This window comes from Akebia trifoliata, chromosome 3, assembly GCF_017979445.1.
Source record: "Akebia trifoliata isolate Shusen 1 chromosome 3, ASM1797944v1, whole genome shotgun sequence".
Classification (NCBI taxonomy): Eukaryota; Viridiplantae; Streptophyta; class Magnoliopsida; order Ranunculales; family Lardizabalaceae; genus Akebia; species Akebia trifoliata.
Genome location: NC_141377.1, coordinates 45,022,524 through 45,038,703, shown reverse-complemented (window position 1 = coordinate 45,038,703; position 16,180 = coordinate 45,022,524). Strand labels below are relative to the sequence as shown.

The 16,180-nt window shown below is 36.9% G+C and overlaps 1 protein-coding gene and 1 pseudogene across 3 annotated transcripts; one reads left to right on the top strand and one right to left on the bottom strand.

Annotated features, from left to right (window-relative positions):
* The first annotated feature begins 5,885 nt into the window (after nt 1-5,885).
* On the top strand, nt 5,886-6,730 carry LOC147407291 (protein DETOXIFICATION 33 pseudogene; annotated as a pseudogene).
* Nucleotides 6,003-15,048, bottom strand: LOC147407290 (Pentatricopeptide repeat (PPR) superfamily protein). Of its 3 annotated transcripts, none has more exons than XM_086435773.1 (5): nt 11,673-15,048; nt 11,488-11,568; nt 11,328-11,391; nt 10,918-10,981; nt 6,003-9,090 (listed from the first exon to the last, which is right to left on the bottom strand). In XM_086435773.1, exon 1 carries the CDS (start codon nt 14,765-14,767, stop codon nt 11,897-11,899), a length of 2,871 nt encoding a protein of 956 aa, XP_086291899.1. In that variant the 5' UTR covers nt 14,768-15,048; the 3' UTR covers nt 6,003-9,090; nt 10,918-10,981; nt 11,328-11,391; nt 11,488-11,568; nt 11,673-11,896. The 3 variants fall into 3 exon arrangements, with proteins under 3 accessions (XP_086291899.1, XP_086291898.1, XP_086291901.1); XM_086435772.1 differs by lacking the exon at nt 6,003-9,090 and adding an exon at nt 9,132-9,265; XM_086435775.1 differs by lacking the exon at nt 6,003-9,090 and having other exon boundaries at nt 10,819-10,981; nt 11,673-14,272; nt 14,371-14,509.
* Nucleotides 15,049-16,180: the final 1,132 nt, after the last annotated feature.

Sequence of the window (16,180 nt, the reverse complement as noted above, 5' to 3'; positions counted from 1 at the left end):
TTATAATTTGCCCTCCTAGAAAAAAATCTTGGCTTCCACCCTTGTATAGGCAAATCAAATCTTCACTTCAAGACCAAAGATGAGAAGTGTAATAAGAAACACTTGAGTTCTAATCCAAAATCCAAATCCTGAAACCCTCGTACACCCATTTTTCCGTCTCTCTCAAAACCGACAAGAAAATAACCTAAATATGTAAAATCGTCTTAAAAATTATTAATTGTATGGTTACATGAAAAGAGAAACTTATCCTAACCTTTACATTAAAACTTGATCTAACGACTAGGATAAAAGACGCGTAAATAGATAACATTTTGCATGGAATTTTTCTTAATTAATTATAGACGTAGTACAAAAATGTGAAGATTTTAAGAGAGAAAGAAAAAAAGAAGGAATGAAAGCCTTTAAATAAAAATAAGAATACCTCCAAATGACGTTAAATTGTGAGAAAGATGATTAAAATGATTTGGGCACGTTCAATGAGAGGCGTAAATTGAGATTCTAAGAGAGTAGGAGGAAAATACAAAAGATCATGGTTGAGGTGACAAAAGTGGATACGGACACACTTTCTTTTTTTGTGACAGGGGATTCTAAACCCATAAGCCCGACTAGTTGGGGTGAGGCAACTGGCCTCTTAGAACACCATATTTCACCCAATTTCCCGAGTACATGCGATACCCTACAAATCACACATACTAGGTAAGCATGGATGAATCCTTATGGGTGGTCAATAAGGGGGCTTGATACAGATTCATTTTCAAGGGAACGGATCCTCTGTAGTATTTTTTCTCTGCAATTCCGTGTGGTGGATTTTGACGGTTCTAGAAACGCCACGTCACAAAGACAAAAAAAAAAATATATCAATTTGTTAAAAAATTGTGGTTTGGAGAGAGTTCTTTTTCAAAGATCTTGATCAGACTCAAAAATTAATTGTTTTTTTTTTTTCAATCTATTCTTTTTTTAAATCTTGATCTACACCATAATCCTTACACGTTTGAGTGTTGGATTTTCTTCTCAACTGGTCAATCTCTACCCTTTAAAGTTAAGTACAGGAAGAAGTACTACAAGGATCCCCTCCCCATTTTCAACAACAGACGACATGAATTTCAACAAAACTGATTGAAGAGTCATTTAGCCAACCCCAACTTGGATAATGATGATGATGAAAACTCACCGGTATGCCTAAGACAGTGACTTGTGTGAAATAACGGGTTGTCAGTTCTACCCATGCAAGTTGCATGCTTTAATTTGTTTTGTATTCCCTGGTGGGGCGGGCCGGGCCCATAAAAAGTAATCAAAATCCTAGCCCGGGTCCAGAACATTGACACCGATTATGACATCTAGGCTAGGAGTTGAGAAATGGACATAGTTGATGTAAACTCAACTTTTAATTACATTGGAAGAGTTGCTTTATGTTAACATTGAGATCACTTTACTCTTTAAGTTTGTTGATACTTAGTGATTGTGCATTTGATTTTTGCAGCAATGGATTTCGAAGTATCTTTATTAATGTGTCCTCTTAACATTGAGGAAGGACTGCTACAATGAAAAACAACATGAATTGAAGTAGTCGGGGAAAAAAAAGAAGAAAAATAGACACATCTTGACCATATATATTTCATTAAAATTAAATGGCAAAATAGAATTGTTGTAATTAGGTTTCATTCTTCAAAATGGTTTACACAAACTAACATCCATAAGCTGTTTCCGATTCCACTTGATGTATATTTTGTTGAGAAAACAAGGACAATTGAACTAAAAATTGAATCGAAACAAGACGTAAATCACAAACAGAAACACAGATTTTTACATGGTTCCCTCAAGATTAAGGTACGTCCACAAATTACATCGACTCCACTATGAAAAGAAAACTCATAGTTATGGATTACTCTTTCACCAAAAACGAGAAATATAAATACCCTAAGAAACCTAACTAGGGTTTTACATAATATTAATGAAATAACGAAAATACCCTTGGAAAATTTTCTTTCGGGGGCTCCACCCTAAGCTCAACTGGTGTGAACGTGTGGTTCACAACATAAGTCATGAGTCCCTTCTTTCAAAACATATCATGCAGAAAATATAGAAACAAAGGGTAAGAAAAATAGAGGAGGAAAATAGTTTGGCAAAGGGATCTCTTTAAGAGTAAATCATGAAAAGTTTGTGACAAATAGAGAGAATAGGGAGAGTGGCTTGATATGCTGCAGCCAGTACACTAACAAGGAATGGTGTGCAAGCAGTATGTTGAATCATTTATAATTTTTAAAACGTTTTTGTGATGCAGTTGATTTTTTTTTTTCTTTAGCTACTTGTTGGTGTTTGTTGCACATTTAATATTGAATTACATCGTACAAATGGAAAAACAACCTTCTAGACATAAAAAGAAACTAACTTACACAATAATGCGAGGGATCAAAACTAAAGGAATATAGATTTAATTAAGGTTGTTCTTGTACTTTTGGACTTCCATCATCAATTTGTAGTTTTTTACTAGAACCTCTTCATTTGGTTGTTGGGTTTTGATCATTTATACTTGATTTCGTCATAAACCAACATGGCAACAGAGGGTAAGGTAGCACCTACCTCATGGACACAACATTTATAGTTACAAAATTCGAAGTGTGCAGCACAGGTGTGGTATGGTATGGCATCCATTTTGGCATGTTTCGATGACTCAAGAATCAAGACTACATGTGAAGGAGAGAGTTTAGCTTCTGTTGGGTCCATCTTGATTAGTATATTTATATACAAGATGACACTGAAAACAATTTTGCTCACAGAAAAATCAATTCAAGATTTCATAAAATCCCAGGTCGACCAATCACACGAAGACACATGTATTGAGGCACTCCCAATTTTACGAAACTACTCACATTAAGCATCGTGTGATTGGTCAATCAGGATTCTTCTAAATCTCGTATTGACTTTTCCACCAGCAAAAAAAATTTCTTGTCATTGAATGGTTTATTTCAGAGGATAAGTAGCCATATAGGGTATGAGGGTGTACCTTAAGGTGGTAATGGGCTGGTTTGGGCTTGTCCAACTCCACTTTCATCTATTGCTGTGGTTTTGCATTTCTGACCATTGCGATCAGCTAGCTGTGTATGTTTGTCCCACACCCATGGAATTTTGACGAAATGTAAGACAGCGAAGTAGTTGAGAGCACAGATTCTCTATAACATTTTTTTTTCCGTGTGGCACTCAACATTTTTTACAATGGTTGAGAGAGTAACACATTGACAAGACAAAAAAAATCACTGCGTTTGAATTTGACAGTTCAATGAATATTCATTTTCAAAGTCTTTGATCAGGTCAAAAATAGATCTTTTTTTTTTATCTTTTAAAAGAAAAATAACTGATCTAAGCCGTTATTTTTTCCAACTTTGTCACTCTCAACTGGAATAACTGCTACAGAGATTCAGATCCCCCTTTTGGATCCACTTGGTCATAAATATTACCCCTCCCTCACTAAATGGTGATTTCTTTGAGCTGTTAGATTTTGAATATTATTGGCTCGAGCCATCCATGAACATAGACTGAAATAAGCCAGTGTGGATAAATAAAGAGAGATTATACTGCCACACTAACTTTGCTAAAGCCATCCCAATTCATCTGTAAATCACCAAAGAATAAGTGAATCTCCAAATTGTGAATTGAATCTGCCAAAATTCTGGTTTTGGTACACTGTTCAATTGAATTTCCAAAACATGCACGCGGTACACTGTACAACTAGTAAGTTCATCATTTTTAAAGTTAAAGAGTTGGTAGATGAGTAAAAGTGAATAATGTACCGCATGCATGAAACTGTAATCAGAACAAAAAGCATGCATGTTTTCTTTAAATATCTCCTAAAGAGTTAGCACACATATTGGGGGGGGGGGCATTAGCAAAAGTTGGTGTGCAATAGAAGCTCCGTAAATAAATATAATTCATCCAGTGGAAATCATGATTTTGAGAGATACTTTAATAAAGGAACAAGATTCTCTCTCCACTGCTGTTGGAGGCAAACTTAATGCAACAATGCCATCCAAGACCATTACCAACAAAGAAGGACCACTTAGCCTTGGGAGGATGTTCTCAAGGTCTTAGGTTCAAATCCCTTGAATCCCTTCTTATACTAAACAAACATAAAATAAAAAAATAAAGACATTACTAACACCTTTGATTTTCCCGTTACATATTTTAACCCTCAAAATCATTCAGAAATTAAATTAATAAAACGTCAATTACTAGATGAGGACAATTTCCTTAATTTGTTTTTAATTTTTAACTCAAAATCATTCAGAAATTAAATTAAATAAATAAAACGTCAATTACTAGATGAGGACAATTTCCTTAATTTGTTTTTAATTTTTAATTATATTATAGTCAATTGGGTTCAGGTAAATGTTGGACAGCCATGGCCAGTAGGAACACAGCACCACAATTTTGTTGAACCCAATAAATCAAATCATTTAGCCCTCTACAACTGAAAAACAAAAACAAAAAAAGGATCGAATATCTTCGTTATCATCATCAACAACTCTTTATCCCAGAATGTTGGAGCCGGCATGTAAGTGTGGATCTTTGTTATTTCCTACAAGAGGATCCTGTAGTTCAGGGAGTTGAGTAGCTATCCAACTCCATATTTGTTTTGTCTGCCATACAAACACATTATTTCTGGACCAATGTACCTCCTGGACTCCATGATCCACTATAAAAGACAAGAGGAATAGATTGGACTGAAACAGCTCAACAACAATTTCAAGCCGATTCAATAGAGGAATCAAACAAGAGGGGAATAGATTGGACTGATATAGCCAACACCAAAATCTCATCGAAGTTTCCTTTTCTATTGTAGTTTTAGTTCACAACCCTCCTTTACAATAAGATACATCAAAAGTGTTTATTAGTTTGGTATGTAGGACTCTTTAAACAAAGTAACATAATTATATATAAAGAAAGTGATTGAAGCTTTAAGGAGGAGATAAGCTTCTTCAATGGCGGAAAAACATGGACGGAACTTGGTTGATAAAAGCTGGGATGAATCAAAGAAGCTGTGGGGTAAAGCAGAGCCTGCAATACTGACTGCACTCACTCAGTTCTCCATTGGGGTTGTGACGACTGCCTTTGTCGGGCATTTGGGAGAAGTCGAGCTTGCCGCCATCTCGGTTGCTCAGAATGTCATTGAAGGATTTGCATATGGTGTCATGGTAAGTATTATGATGGCAGTTCAACCTTGGTAGTTGCATTTTCCTCTTATCCAAAATACAAAAACAAAAAAAGATCTATTAATTCTCATGAGTTCTGTCTCTAAGAGAATTGTTCATGAGTTGCTTTTGGAGGTGATTAGGACTCCAATGGGAGCTCCCCTTTTTATATAAAGACAGTTCCCTATATATGCAAAGTTGTCTTTATCACACTGACAAACAGTTCTTAATGTTATAATATGTTAGGGACCTAAACTGCCAAAGACAGTAAATATGTGAAAAACAAAGAGCATATTCATGCAACTTGTATTGATTACTGATTGATCTTCCATTGTAAATACAATGCATATTTATAGGGAAATTCTAAACTCAATTAATCCTAATTATAATTCGAATTCATCACAATACAAATTCAAATCATCCCAAATCCCAATCCCTAAATTGAGCAACAAATACTACTACAATGTAGCCCAGACTATAATATTATCATACTCTTCTAACTACTTTCGTGATAAATTATTATACTCCAATCCAAACTACTAATATTTTGGTACCTAACATAACAAAGATAAATTTTCATCAAAACATATAATTCATGAGCAAGGAACAGATGGGCAATATCTGCATTTTTTTGCTTGAGCTTCTCCACACTACACAATTCTCTCTCTCTTTTTTTTTTTTTTTGATAGATCACACAAAACATGATTGCAATCCTCCTGTATTCTGATTGTTAGCTAACCCTTCATCAATTCTGTGTAATTCATGTGTGGTACCTAGGGATGGGAAGTGCTCTAGAGACACTCTGCGGTCAAGCAGTTGGTGCTGGGCAATTTAACATGCTTGGGATCTACATGCAAAGATCATGGATCATAACAGGAGTGACAGCATTAATTCTTACTCCTATGCATCTCTATGCACATCCAATACTAAAGATCCTTCGTCAGAGCAAAAGCATATCTGATCTTGCTGGTACCTACTCAAGGTGGGTGATTCCTCAACTGTTTGCTTATGCCCTAAACTTTCCCATACAAAAATTCTTACAATCTCAGAGCAAAGTATGGGTGATGACCATAATTTCTGGAGTTGCCTTGGTCTTTCATGTTTTGTTGAATTAGATTCTCATGATGAAGCATGAACATGGTCTAGTTGGGGCTGCCATAGCCGGTAACATTTCATGATGGTTTCTTGTTGTTGCTCAGATAGTTTACGTGGTTTCTGGGTACTTTCCAGATGCATGGACTGGCTTTTCCTTATTGGCATTCCAATGACTGGTTGGCTTTGTGAAGCTCTCACTTGCCTCAGCCGTAATGCTATGGTTGGTAAAATTTCAGATATGCAAAAAAAAAAAAAAAAAAAAAAACTAAATTACAGATTTCTACATGTCAGATATAGTTTCTTAAACAAATGCACACCATGACAGCTTGGAGCTATGGTACTTCACAGCAGTGATCATTCTGGTGGGCTGCTTAAAGAATCCTGAAATCCCTGTAGATGCTTTTTCCATCTGGTTAGTTCTTCATCTCCTTTCCTTGAAGACTTCTTAATCTGCTCCTCAAATCCTGACCCTTTGTCTTTTTTTTCTTTTTTGTTCCTTTTCTTTGATTATATGTAAATTTGGCAGCTTGAATCTGCAAATATGGACGTTAACGATATCTATGGGCTTCAATGCAGCCGTTAGGTTAGTACTAGGTAGTTCCTCTTTTCTGATATATTGAAGTGGAACATCTACCAAGATGATTCAGTTCTCTCAGGTTATTGTCTTATTTAATTATGTTTACGTATTCCTCATTTCTCAAAGCGTCCGTGTATCCAATGAACTTGGAGTGACAAAACCCAAAGCTGCAAAGTTTCAGTAATAATAGCCATTTCCACATCAGCTCTGTTTGGGATTCTTTTCATGGCTGCAATTCTAGCCACCAGAAGCCATTTCCCCAAAATGTTCACTGAAAAACCTGCAGTCATTAGTGAGACGTCCAAGCTTGGGTATCTTCTTGGAGCAACTATTCTCCTCAACAGCGTCCAACCGGTTCTGAATGGTAATTCTCTCCTCTATTATAGTTTATACCACCATTGATAGGAAACTAAGCACTGTCCAAACAGAGAGTCAATAAATAGCAATTTTCTTACTGTGAAATCTTTCTATTCTCTTCTTGATGTTGCTATGGATCATCCTTTGCCTGTCTCTTCAGTTTGGCTCTCAACTCCTTAAAAATCTCGTTCTTCTTGTGGCATGCGGTCTTGGATAAGTTGCTCACTCAGGATCATCTTAAAGCAAGAGATGTGGTTATTTTGGACTTTTATTTTCTTTGTAAATCTAATGGAGATTTGGTTAACCACCTCATCATTTATTGTGGGGTAGCTCATTAAGTCTGGCCTTACTTTCTTTCTTTATTCAATTTCTCTTGGTGTGCACCTCGCTAAGTCCATTTGTTGTTGGAGTGCTGGAGATCCGCAGACCTTGTTGGAAGGGAGAGGAATCTTTGGAATTCTATACTCCCGGCTATTTTGTTGGGGCTTATTGGGAAAAAAAGAAAAAAAAGGAACGGGCAAATCTTTAAAGGGAAGGAGCTCTCTTTGCAGGAAATAATCTTTAATATTGTGGGTTTGTTGTTTTATTGGTATAAGTAATTCCATGAGTTTAGGGTTTTTTTTTTTTGTTGAAGATTTCTTGTTTAGGTGGGATCATGTGTGTAAAGGGTGACCGATCTTCAGTGTTTTGTGCCTTTAGCCTTATTTTTTTTTCTGTTTTGTTGTCTTTTGTTCTTTGCTCTTTTAGTTCTCTTGAGGACTCCTTGTCCTCTTTTCAATAAATTATTTTGGTTATCAAAATAAAAAATAGAAGTACATGCATTTGCAGGGGTAGCAGTTGGTGCAGGTTGGCAGTTCTCAGTCGCTTTTGTAAACATTGGGTGCTACTACCTTTCAGGGCTGCCTGTTGGCATCTTATTCGGTTACAATTTCAAGTTCGGTGCTCAGGTAAGAAATGAAGCTGACATTTCTTACTATGATCATCTAAAAACAGTCAGACTCAGATTGGCTTCACTTGTTTCTCTATTATCACACAGGGCATCTGGTCAGGAATGTTAATGGGTTGCCTACTGCAAACAGTGATTTTGTTGACTATAACGTTCCGAACAAACTGGCATAAAGAGGTAAACAACTTTGATTCAAGGACAGCTCTAAAGAGTAGAGATGGCATGGGTGACAATGTTTAATAGCTGCAAAGAGTGAATGCTCAGGGAACCTCAAGATCCTAATCGTGAATGTGTGAACATCATTCAGTAGGTCATCAACTAGGAGAATCACAACAATTTACACAATAGATGATAATAACCATTTAATATTTCTTTTAAGTATTCATCCTATTTATCGGCTTCTAAAAATCTTTTAGATGGGCTGGCTATGATTATTCACCTTAGTTTATTTTTTATGTAAGAAACCCGGGAGGCATCCATTGAATGGTGATTCTAGAAAACTCTAATTACTTACAGCTATGAAGTGATGGACAGGTACCAAGCAACAATTTTGATAACAGAAACTTGTCTTTACCTCCATTTCTGAAAATGTTGTGTTTATTCCTTGTGTTGTGTCAGCTTGTTTTGCCTGAATATTTTAATGTCAAACATTGTTTTATCACCAACTACTATACAAAAGAGCTTGAGTCATTGTATTTGTCCTACTGAGCTCCGGGGATACACAATCTCCCATAACATAATTTGATTGGAGTACCTACCTTGTTGACAATAGTAGAATAATAAGTTTTTGATTTACCTGATGCAGGCTTTGCAAGCAGAGGAGCGCGTCAGAACATGGGGTGGTCCAACCGAGACTCAACAAAACTAGTTAGGGTCCTTGGATCAGAAAAAACTTCCAGAAAAGCTCACAGAAATGCAGAAGCCAGAACCTTCAATGAGTTTGGAAAATAGAAGAATGAAGGAAACCACATTAAAGAAAGAACATTTTGCTAGTGCAATGGTATAAAGCTTCCCAGTTTACTGTACATTATACAAAGAAGAAAGGGAATCCACTGCCTACAACTCAGTCATGTTCACATTCCTAATGGCGTGAACGAAAAAAGCCTGGAAAAGAGAGAAAAAAAATCAAAATGTGATTCTTAATTTCTAAATTGTGCAAGAGAAGTCAACTCCCACTAAAATGAAAATGGAAGCAGAAAATTCTTCCAAAATAACTCATGCCACTGCATTAATCTGGATAGTAAATAAATTGAACTTTTAGTAGTTCAATGCATATAATAGAATTGGTGGATGAACAATATACAGTCACCTTCAGACACATACATGGCATAATTAATACAAATATTTCAATGCTCATTAAAAGAATAGAAAGTTGACCAATAGATGTAAAACTGATGCCTTTTCACTTGCTTTTTTAATTCAGTTTCATTAGCCAACCACCACTTCCACACTGTAACCTCCTCGATTTTCTCATGTTGTATAAACGACTGCTGAATTCATGTGAAAAAACCAGCATGTACAATAAAGTCAGTGTATATCATTCGTTAATGGAGTTTTACATTGTGTCACAACGATGTTGGGGACCACTGGATGTGGGTTAGAAGTCGGGAGAGACTGTTTCCAGTCAAATCGTATCAATCCTTAGTGCATGTCCTGCCTTCAGAATTCCCAGCTATTGCTTTTTGGGGACCAAGAGTCCCTTCTACAGTGGCTTTTTTCTTCCCATTTGACCGCGGCTTTGGGAAAATCATACCTATGGATAGAATCAGTTCTTGGGGCGTTACTTTGTGGGATTTCTCTTTTTAGGTAAAGCCAGTGGTAAATTTGTCACTCACTTGCTTATCCATAGCAAATTCACTCAGGAAGTATGGTCTCATTTTTTGTCCCTCTTCCATATGTATCATCTCATACATATACAAAGAGTTATGTACCATTTCGAACCAAAACCATAATTTCAAAATAGTTTAGAACCTCGTTTTTTAGTACACTTGTCCTTTATGACATAGCTTTTTTCTTATTTTTCTGTTCCACTTCATTTCATCTCAATTGGAGATGCCTTGTTCAAATGAATCTATCAATACCATGAGATGAGGTGACAAAGCACAAGTGAGAAGAGGGTAACGTCAAAGGATAACACAAAAGAAAACAACAACAAACTTCAAAGTCCTAGTTCAATCCCTTTCATCAATTTTTTCCTTGTTTCTCTTTCAATATTTTTATGCTAAATGACATCCAACACGGCTAAGATAAAAGAAAAAAGGGATTCATTGAAGTATTGGACAATAGAAGATGCAACCACAACTTCCTCCGCACATGATAGAGTTTTTCAAATCATTTCTCAAAAAATAACTAGATGCTTCACTGTTTAAGCCTCATCTGGAAAAGCTTTCATGAATCAGGTAATTGAAAATGCCAATTTGGAAATTCTTTTTCTTGTGCTTGAAAACCTTTGACACCTAATTAACTATCTCATCAGAAAGGGTCATTTGATTATGAAGGTTTTGACATTATGTTCGTCTTTTAAGGAGTACAAATCTTCAAATCTTGGATTGTTGATTATTCAAATAAAACAATGCCATACTCTAAATGATGCCTGGGTAAATGCTTCTGCATTTTTATGGAACAGTTATACATCTGCATATATTGAACCAATTAAGTTTGCTGAAACCAAAAATTTCAACTTATAAACAAACTACAAAGAAAGTCTTTCTTATTCAAGTCTAGGAATGAAAAAGGAAGATGACAAGGCTCATTACCAATTTAGAGAATACGGAAGTAAAGAGATCAAATTGAAATGTCAACCTCAAATTGGAAGACCGCCTGCACAAATCCATCAGTGTTTATAATTAGTTTCAGAAAACTTGATTCCCTAGGTTATTTTTATCTTAAAATGATAGCCCAATGCATTGCTCTGAACGTCCCCCCTAACAGGAAATTTTCCTTAGATCCACACTGCTGGATAGTATGGGATAATCTCAGCACACACATTCCAAGGAAAATCCAACAGTATGGAATCCAAGGAAGTTCTCCTGAAGAGAAGCGTTAATTAGTGGGAGAGTTTTTGCTTTTATTTTGAGTAAGCTGGACTTAATAATTAGTGGGAGAGATCATGCTAAAAATACACGGAAGTTGTGATATGGAAACTGGCTGTGACTCAAGTCCTAACCATTAGTCCTAGCTCCAGATATCTGATTAATTGAGTCCGTCAACCATTCCAAACCTGCTTATAGCTACAATTAGAGTTTGTAAAAATTAGCAACCATGGTAATTATTTGCACCCATAAAAATTATGTCAACTGATGAATTTTGGATCTAAGAACAAGCACCTTCGAAGTTGCTGGATTGGAACAGTACACAGGAATACTAATACCCTCTGCAAGAAATTGACTTCAACACAGACTGGAGTCCTGCACCACAATAAACCAACTTGACTTCAGTGGTGCACAAATACCTGGCATTTTTTAAAAGGTAAATGTGTGAAGGTGGGGTCTTGATCCAAGGCAGACTTTACCACTTCACCAAGGTGACACCTGGCCTCTCTGGAGTACAGTGGAAAAACTCCTAACTTCCCAGTTCAAATATCAAAACTCCCAAGGCTTGGGCACAAATACTCTTTATTTGCAAAGACCAAAGGGTGCATGAATGAGAGCACATAGCAGGGTGGCACTCCATTAACAGAATCAAACAGTGTACGCAAGAAATTCGTTCAAGCATGTTAAATTCACAAAGAATGCATTAACACACAGCTCCAGACATGTTACAGCCATTGAGCATTTCTTTGCTATCTAAGGCGTCTGTAAGACCAAGTTTTCTATGAGAAACAATGCCAGAAGAAAGACCCCTGATATGCATCTCATCGTAAAGCCTGGAGATCTGCTGTATGTCCCCGCATCTGATGTAACCATGAATTAATGTACAGTATGTCACAACATTTGGCTCTACAGCTGCCTCAACCATTTGATCCAAAAGCTTCATGGACTCTTCCATATTTCCTTGCTTACATAGGCCATTGATCAGGGCAGAATAGGTGACAATTGAAGGAACAATGCCTTCTCCTATCATTTTGTCTTTCAGCTTAAGGGCTTCACATATATTACCAGACTTGCAGTATCCATCAATCAATGTGTTAAATGTTACAACATTAGGAGCTAACCCTTTCTTTTTTAGCTTATGGAAAAGCCTAACTGCCCTGTCTAGGTTTCCAGACTTACTCAACCCATTTATAAGAGCATTGTATGTGGTTATGTCAGGAGCAAAACCCTTTCTCTGCATTTCATCCCGTATGTCAAAGGCTTCATTCACGTTGCCAGATGCCGAACAACCATGGATGAGGGTACAGTATGTAAAATTATCTGGGACAAAACCTCTAAGCAACAATGCAGACAAAACTCTCCTTGCATCTGACACCCTTCCGAATTTGCAAAGCCCAGCAATAGCTATGTTGTATACAATGTTATTAGGCAGAAAATATCCGTTTGCAGTTTCATCAAGCGATTCTGCAATTTTTTGAGAATTGAGATGTCTTGTAGAAGGCCTGATAAACTTGTCAAAACACCCATCACTTTTAAAGAGATTGATGTCAAACATCTTTTGCAACAATAGATTTGCATCATCAATCCTACCAAGCCTATAAAGGCTACTGACCAGTGTGCTGCATATGATTACGTTTGGAGCTAAGCCCTTCTTGGTCATTTCGAAATACATACCAAAAGCTTTCTCCAACATCCCTTCTTTGCACCAACCAGCAATAAGAGCGCCATATGTAACAATATTTGGCATTAATCCACTAGCACACATCTCAACCAGAAGATCATCCACTCTACTGAATCTCCCAGATTTAAAGTGTCCACAAATAAGAGAATTGTACATTTCAACAGAAGAAGGAATTCCTCCCATTTCCATCGTATCCTTAACTTTAAAAGCTTTTTCAATCTCCCCAACTTTACAGTATCCATCACTCAGGGTTCTATAAGTTATAGCATCAGGGATGCAACCCAGATCTTTCATCTTGCAGAATATCTCCTCCGCTTCAACCAGTTTACTCAACTTACACAACCCATTGATCATTGTATTGAATGTAATATTGCTTTTAGTGAATCCCCGCGCTAAAACAATTTTCCACAACTTTATAGCCCCTTCAAATTCTCCCATCTTGAAAAACCCATCAAGCAAAGTGCTACAGCTAATCTCATCAGGAGCCACACCTCTTTTCAGCATCAAATGCCACAGGTACAAAGCATCATCCAAGGCACCCACAGAACATAAACCTTTGAGAAGCGTATTATAAGTGACTACAGTTGGTTCAATCCCTTTATGAAGCATCTTGTTAAAAAGCTCAAATGCCTCACTCGTATGGCCTCCCCTGCAATACCCATCTAGAAGAGTGTTGTAGCTGTAAGAATCTAGATTCAAATCCCAGACTTTCATATCCATTACCACCCGTTCCGCTTCACGGACTTTTCCAAGCTTGCAATATCCATTGATGAGGGAATTGCAAATAAATGAATTCACCTTTAGTCCTACAATCAACAGTTCATCTCGAAGCCTAACAGCATCAATCATTTTGCCAATTCGACAATACCCATCCACCAATGCACCATAAGCAAGTTCATCGACAACCAAGGATGTCTCCTCCTTCATGTCTCGAAGCAGCTTCTCTGCTTCGTGCATCTTACCTCGCTTGCTATAACCTTTAATGAACAAAGTATAAGTAACTGCATTACGTGAGATTCCTCTTTCAGACATCAAATTCAAAACTCCCCGAGCCGCTTCCATATCTCCTAGGTTAACGTACCCATCAATCAATGAATGGTAGGTCACGGCATTTGGTTCAAAACCCATTGTTTCCATTTCTTTTATGAAATACAGAGCTTTAAACATTTTGTGTTCCTTACAGTAAGCATTCACCATTATCGTAAATGTGAAAACATTGGGTACAATCCCTGCCCTAACCATCTGATCATAAACATGAATTGCTGTGTGGGTTTGACCATTCCTAACTAAATTGCTCAAGAGACTGTTACAAGATCTCAAGGTAGGGCAGCACCCCAACTTACTCATATTGTCAAACACAAACAAGGCCCTCTTCATCAACCCTTCCTCTACATATATCTTCAAAAGCATGTCAAAAACAGTAGGACAGAATGAGAAATCCCTATAAACCGAAACTAATTCATCAAAAACTAAAGAAACAGAAGGATTCGTCTTACAAATTCCAACTAATTCATTCAAATACCCTTTCGCTTCATCGAACATTCGGGCTTTGGACAAAATGTGAACAATCTTACAGTAAGAATTTATATTGGGCCTGAACTTTTGTTGCTTTGAAGCCAATCTGAAAAATCCTAAACAGGACCTTGGATTAAATCTAAGCTTCTGGAGAACAGTATCGAGAATTTCATCTGAATAATGGAAGAAGAGTTTATCGATAGAGTCAAATCGTTCAAGAAGTAAGATTCGACAAATTCGATCGAGTAATTCAGATTGGCTGAGCTTATATTCGTCTCTAAGCTTCCATCGAAGAACTCGTGTAGTGTGGATCGATTCCTTCCAATAACTTTGATGGATGAAACGAATAGAACGAAAAACTGAGGAGTACCTAAGCATTTCGGGAGATAATCTTCTGTTTCAGTTCAGGTGGGCTCGCCGAATCTACCATTATCATCGGCCGTAAAGCTCGAGAGAAGTCAGGTGTTAGGGTTTTGACTTTTGACTGTGAAATTTCTTCAAAGTCCTTATCGTGTGGTGCGGGCTTTCTGCCGAACCGCGGTCATAGGCTCATGGTACTCGTGTGCGGCACGCACCTCACGCTTCACCTTCCACCCACGGTGCAGCAAGAGAAGACGTGAACAGGTGCGCACTTACCTCATAATTAAATGAAGGGAAAATTACTTAAAAGGACCCTCGCGAAGGACTTCTTTCAATAGTCCCTAATTTTCAGCTGTTGCTTTGTAGAACATTTATTGTATGTTTGATTGCACATGAAAAATAGAATAGAAAATCAATTTTCATGAAAAATGACATTTTTCAAGTGTTTGATTGCACATGAAAATAAAAATTTATTTTCCACTCCAATCAAAAAGTCCACCAAAACATAAATTTCACTTTCTCACTCATATGGGTGAAATCCACCTATATTTTCCATCATCAATTCTTTCCTACCATCACCACCATCATTACATTAATCTTGCCATCGTCGTCGGTTCCGTCTCCGATCACCTTCTCTCTCTCTCTCTTCTTCTTCTCTTTCTACATTCCTCACCTCCTCTGCCACCACCACTATGCTCTCCCCCCATCTTCCTCACTTACCTCCGTCGCCACCGCTGTTGTTGTCGCCTCCACCGCCACCATCGCCACATCCTCCCCCCTCCCTCTTCCTCATCATCTTCTTCTTCCTCTCCCCCTCCTCTCATCTTCTTCCTCCTTCTCTTCTTCTTCTTTTTTCTCATATTTTTTCCATGATTTTATTCAAGTAAAATCAAACAATGGAATTTGATTTTTCAACCCTACCTATTTTCCACAACTATTTTTTCATGGATTTCAAATTTCATGGAAAGTAACTTTCCATACAATCAAACATACCATTAATAAACTTTTTCTTTCTAAATGGTCCCTCGACTTCATCTCCCACATTTTTCCCGATTGAATGCTCTAACCATTCAAACTCATCGTTTTCATTCAAAAATTAGATTTTTGACATTTTAATAGAATTTCAGAGATTCCATTCCATCAAAAAAGATATTTTTTTTTTTTTTAAGTCAGTTTCAAGAGTTTTTTCATATATTTTGAAAATTTATGTAAAAATTAAGATTTTTTCTTAGTTTTTAAATGAAAATAGAATAATAATGATTCTTTTAGTTGAAATCATTTAAACAAGTTTTTATATCAAATTTTTAGTCAATCTTTCCATGTCTTTTAATTTAAAAACTTCAAAAAATGAAAATGGGTGGGTTTTAGTTTGACTCTCTTTAGGGCCTCCAAACGGCACCCTATGTATATACTTGACAAAACCTTATAGTA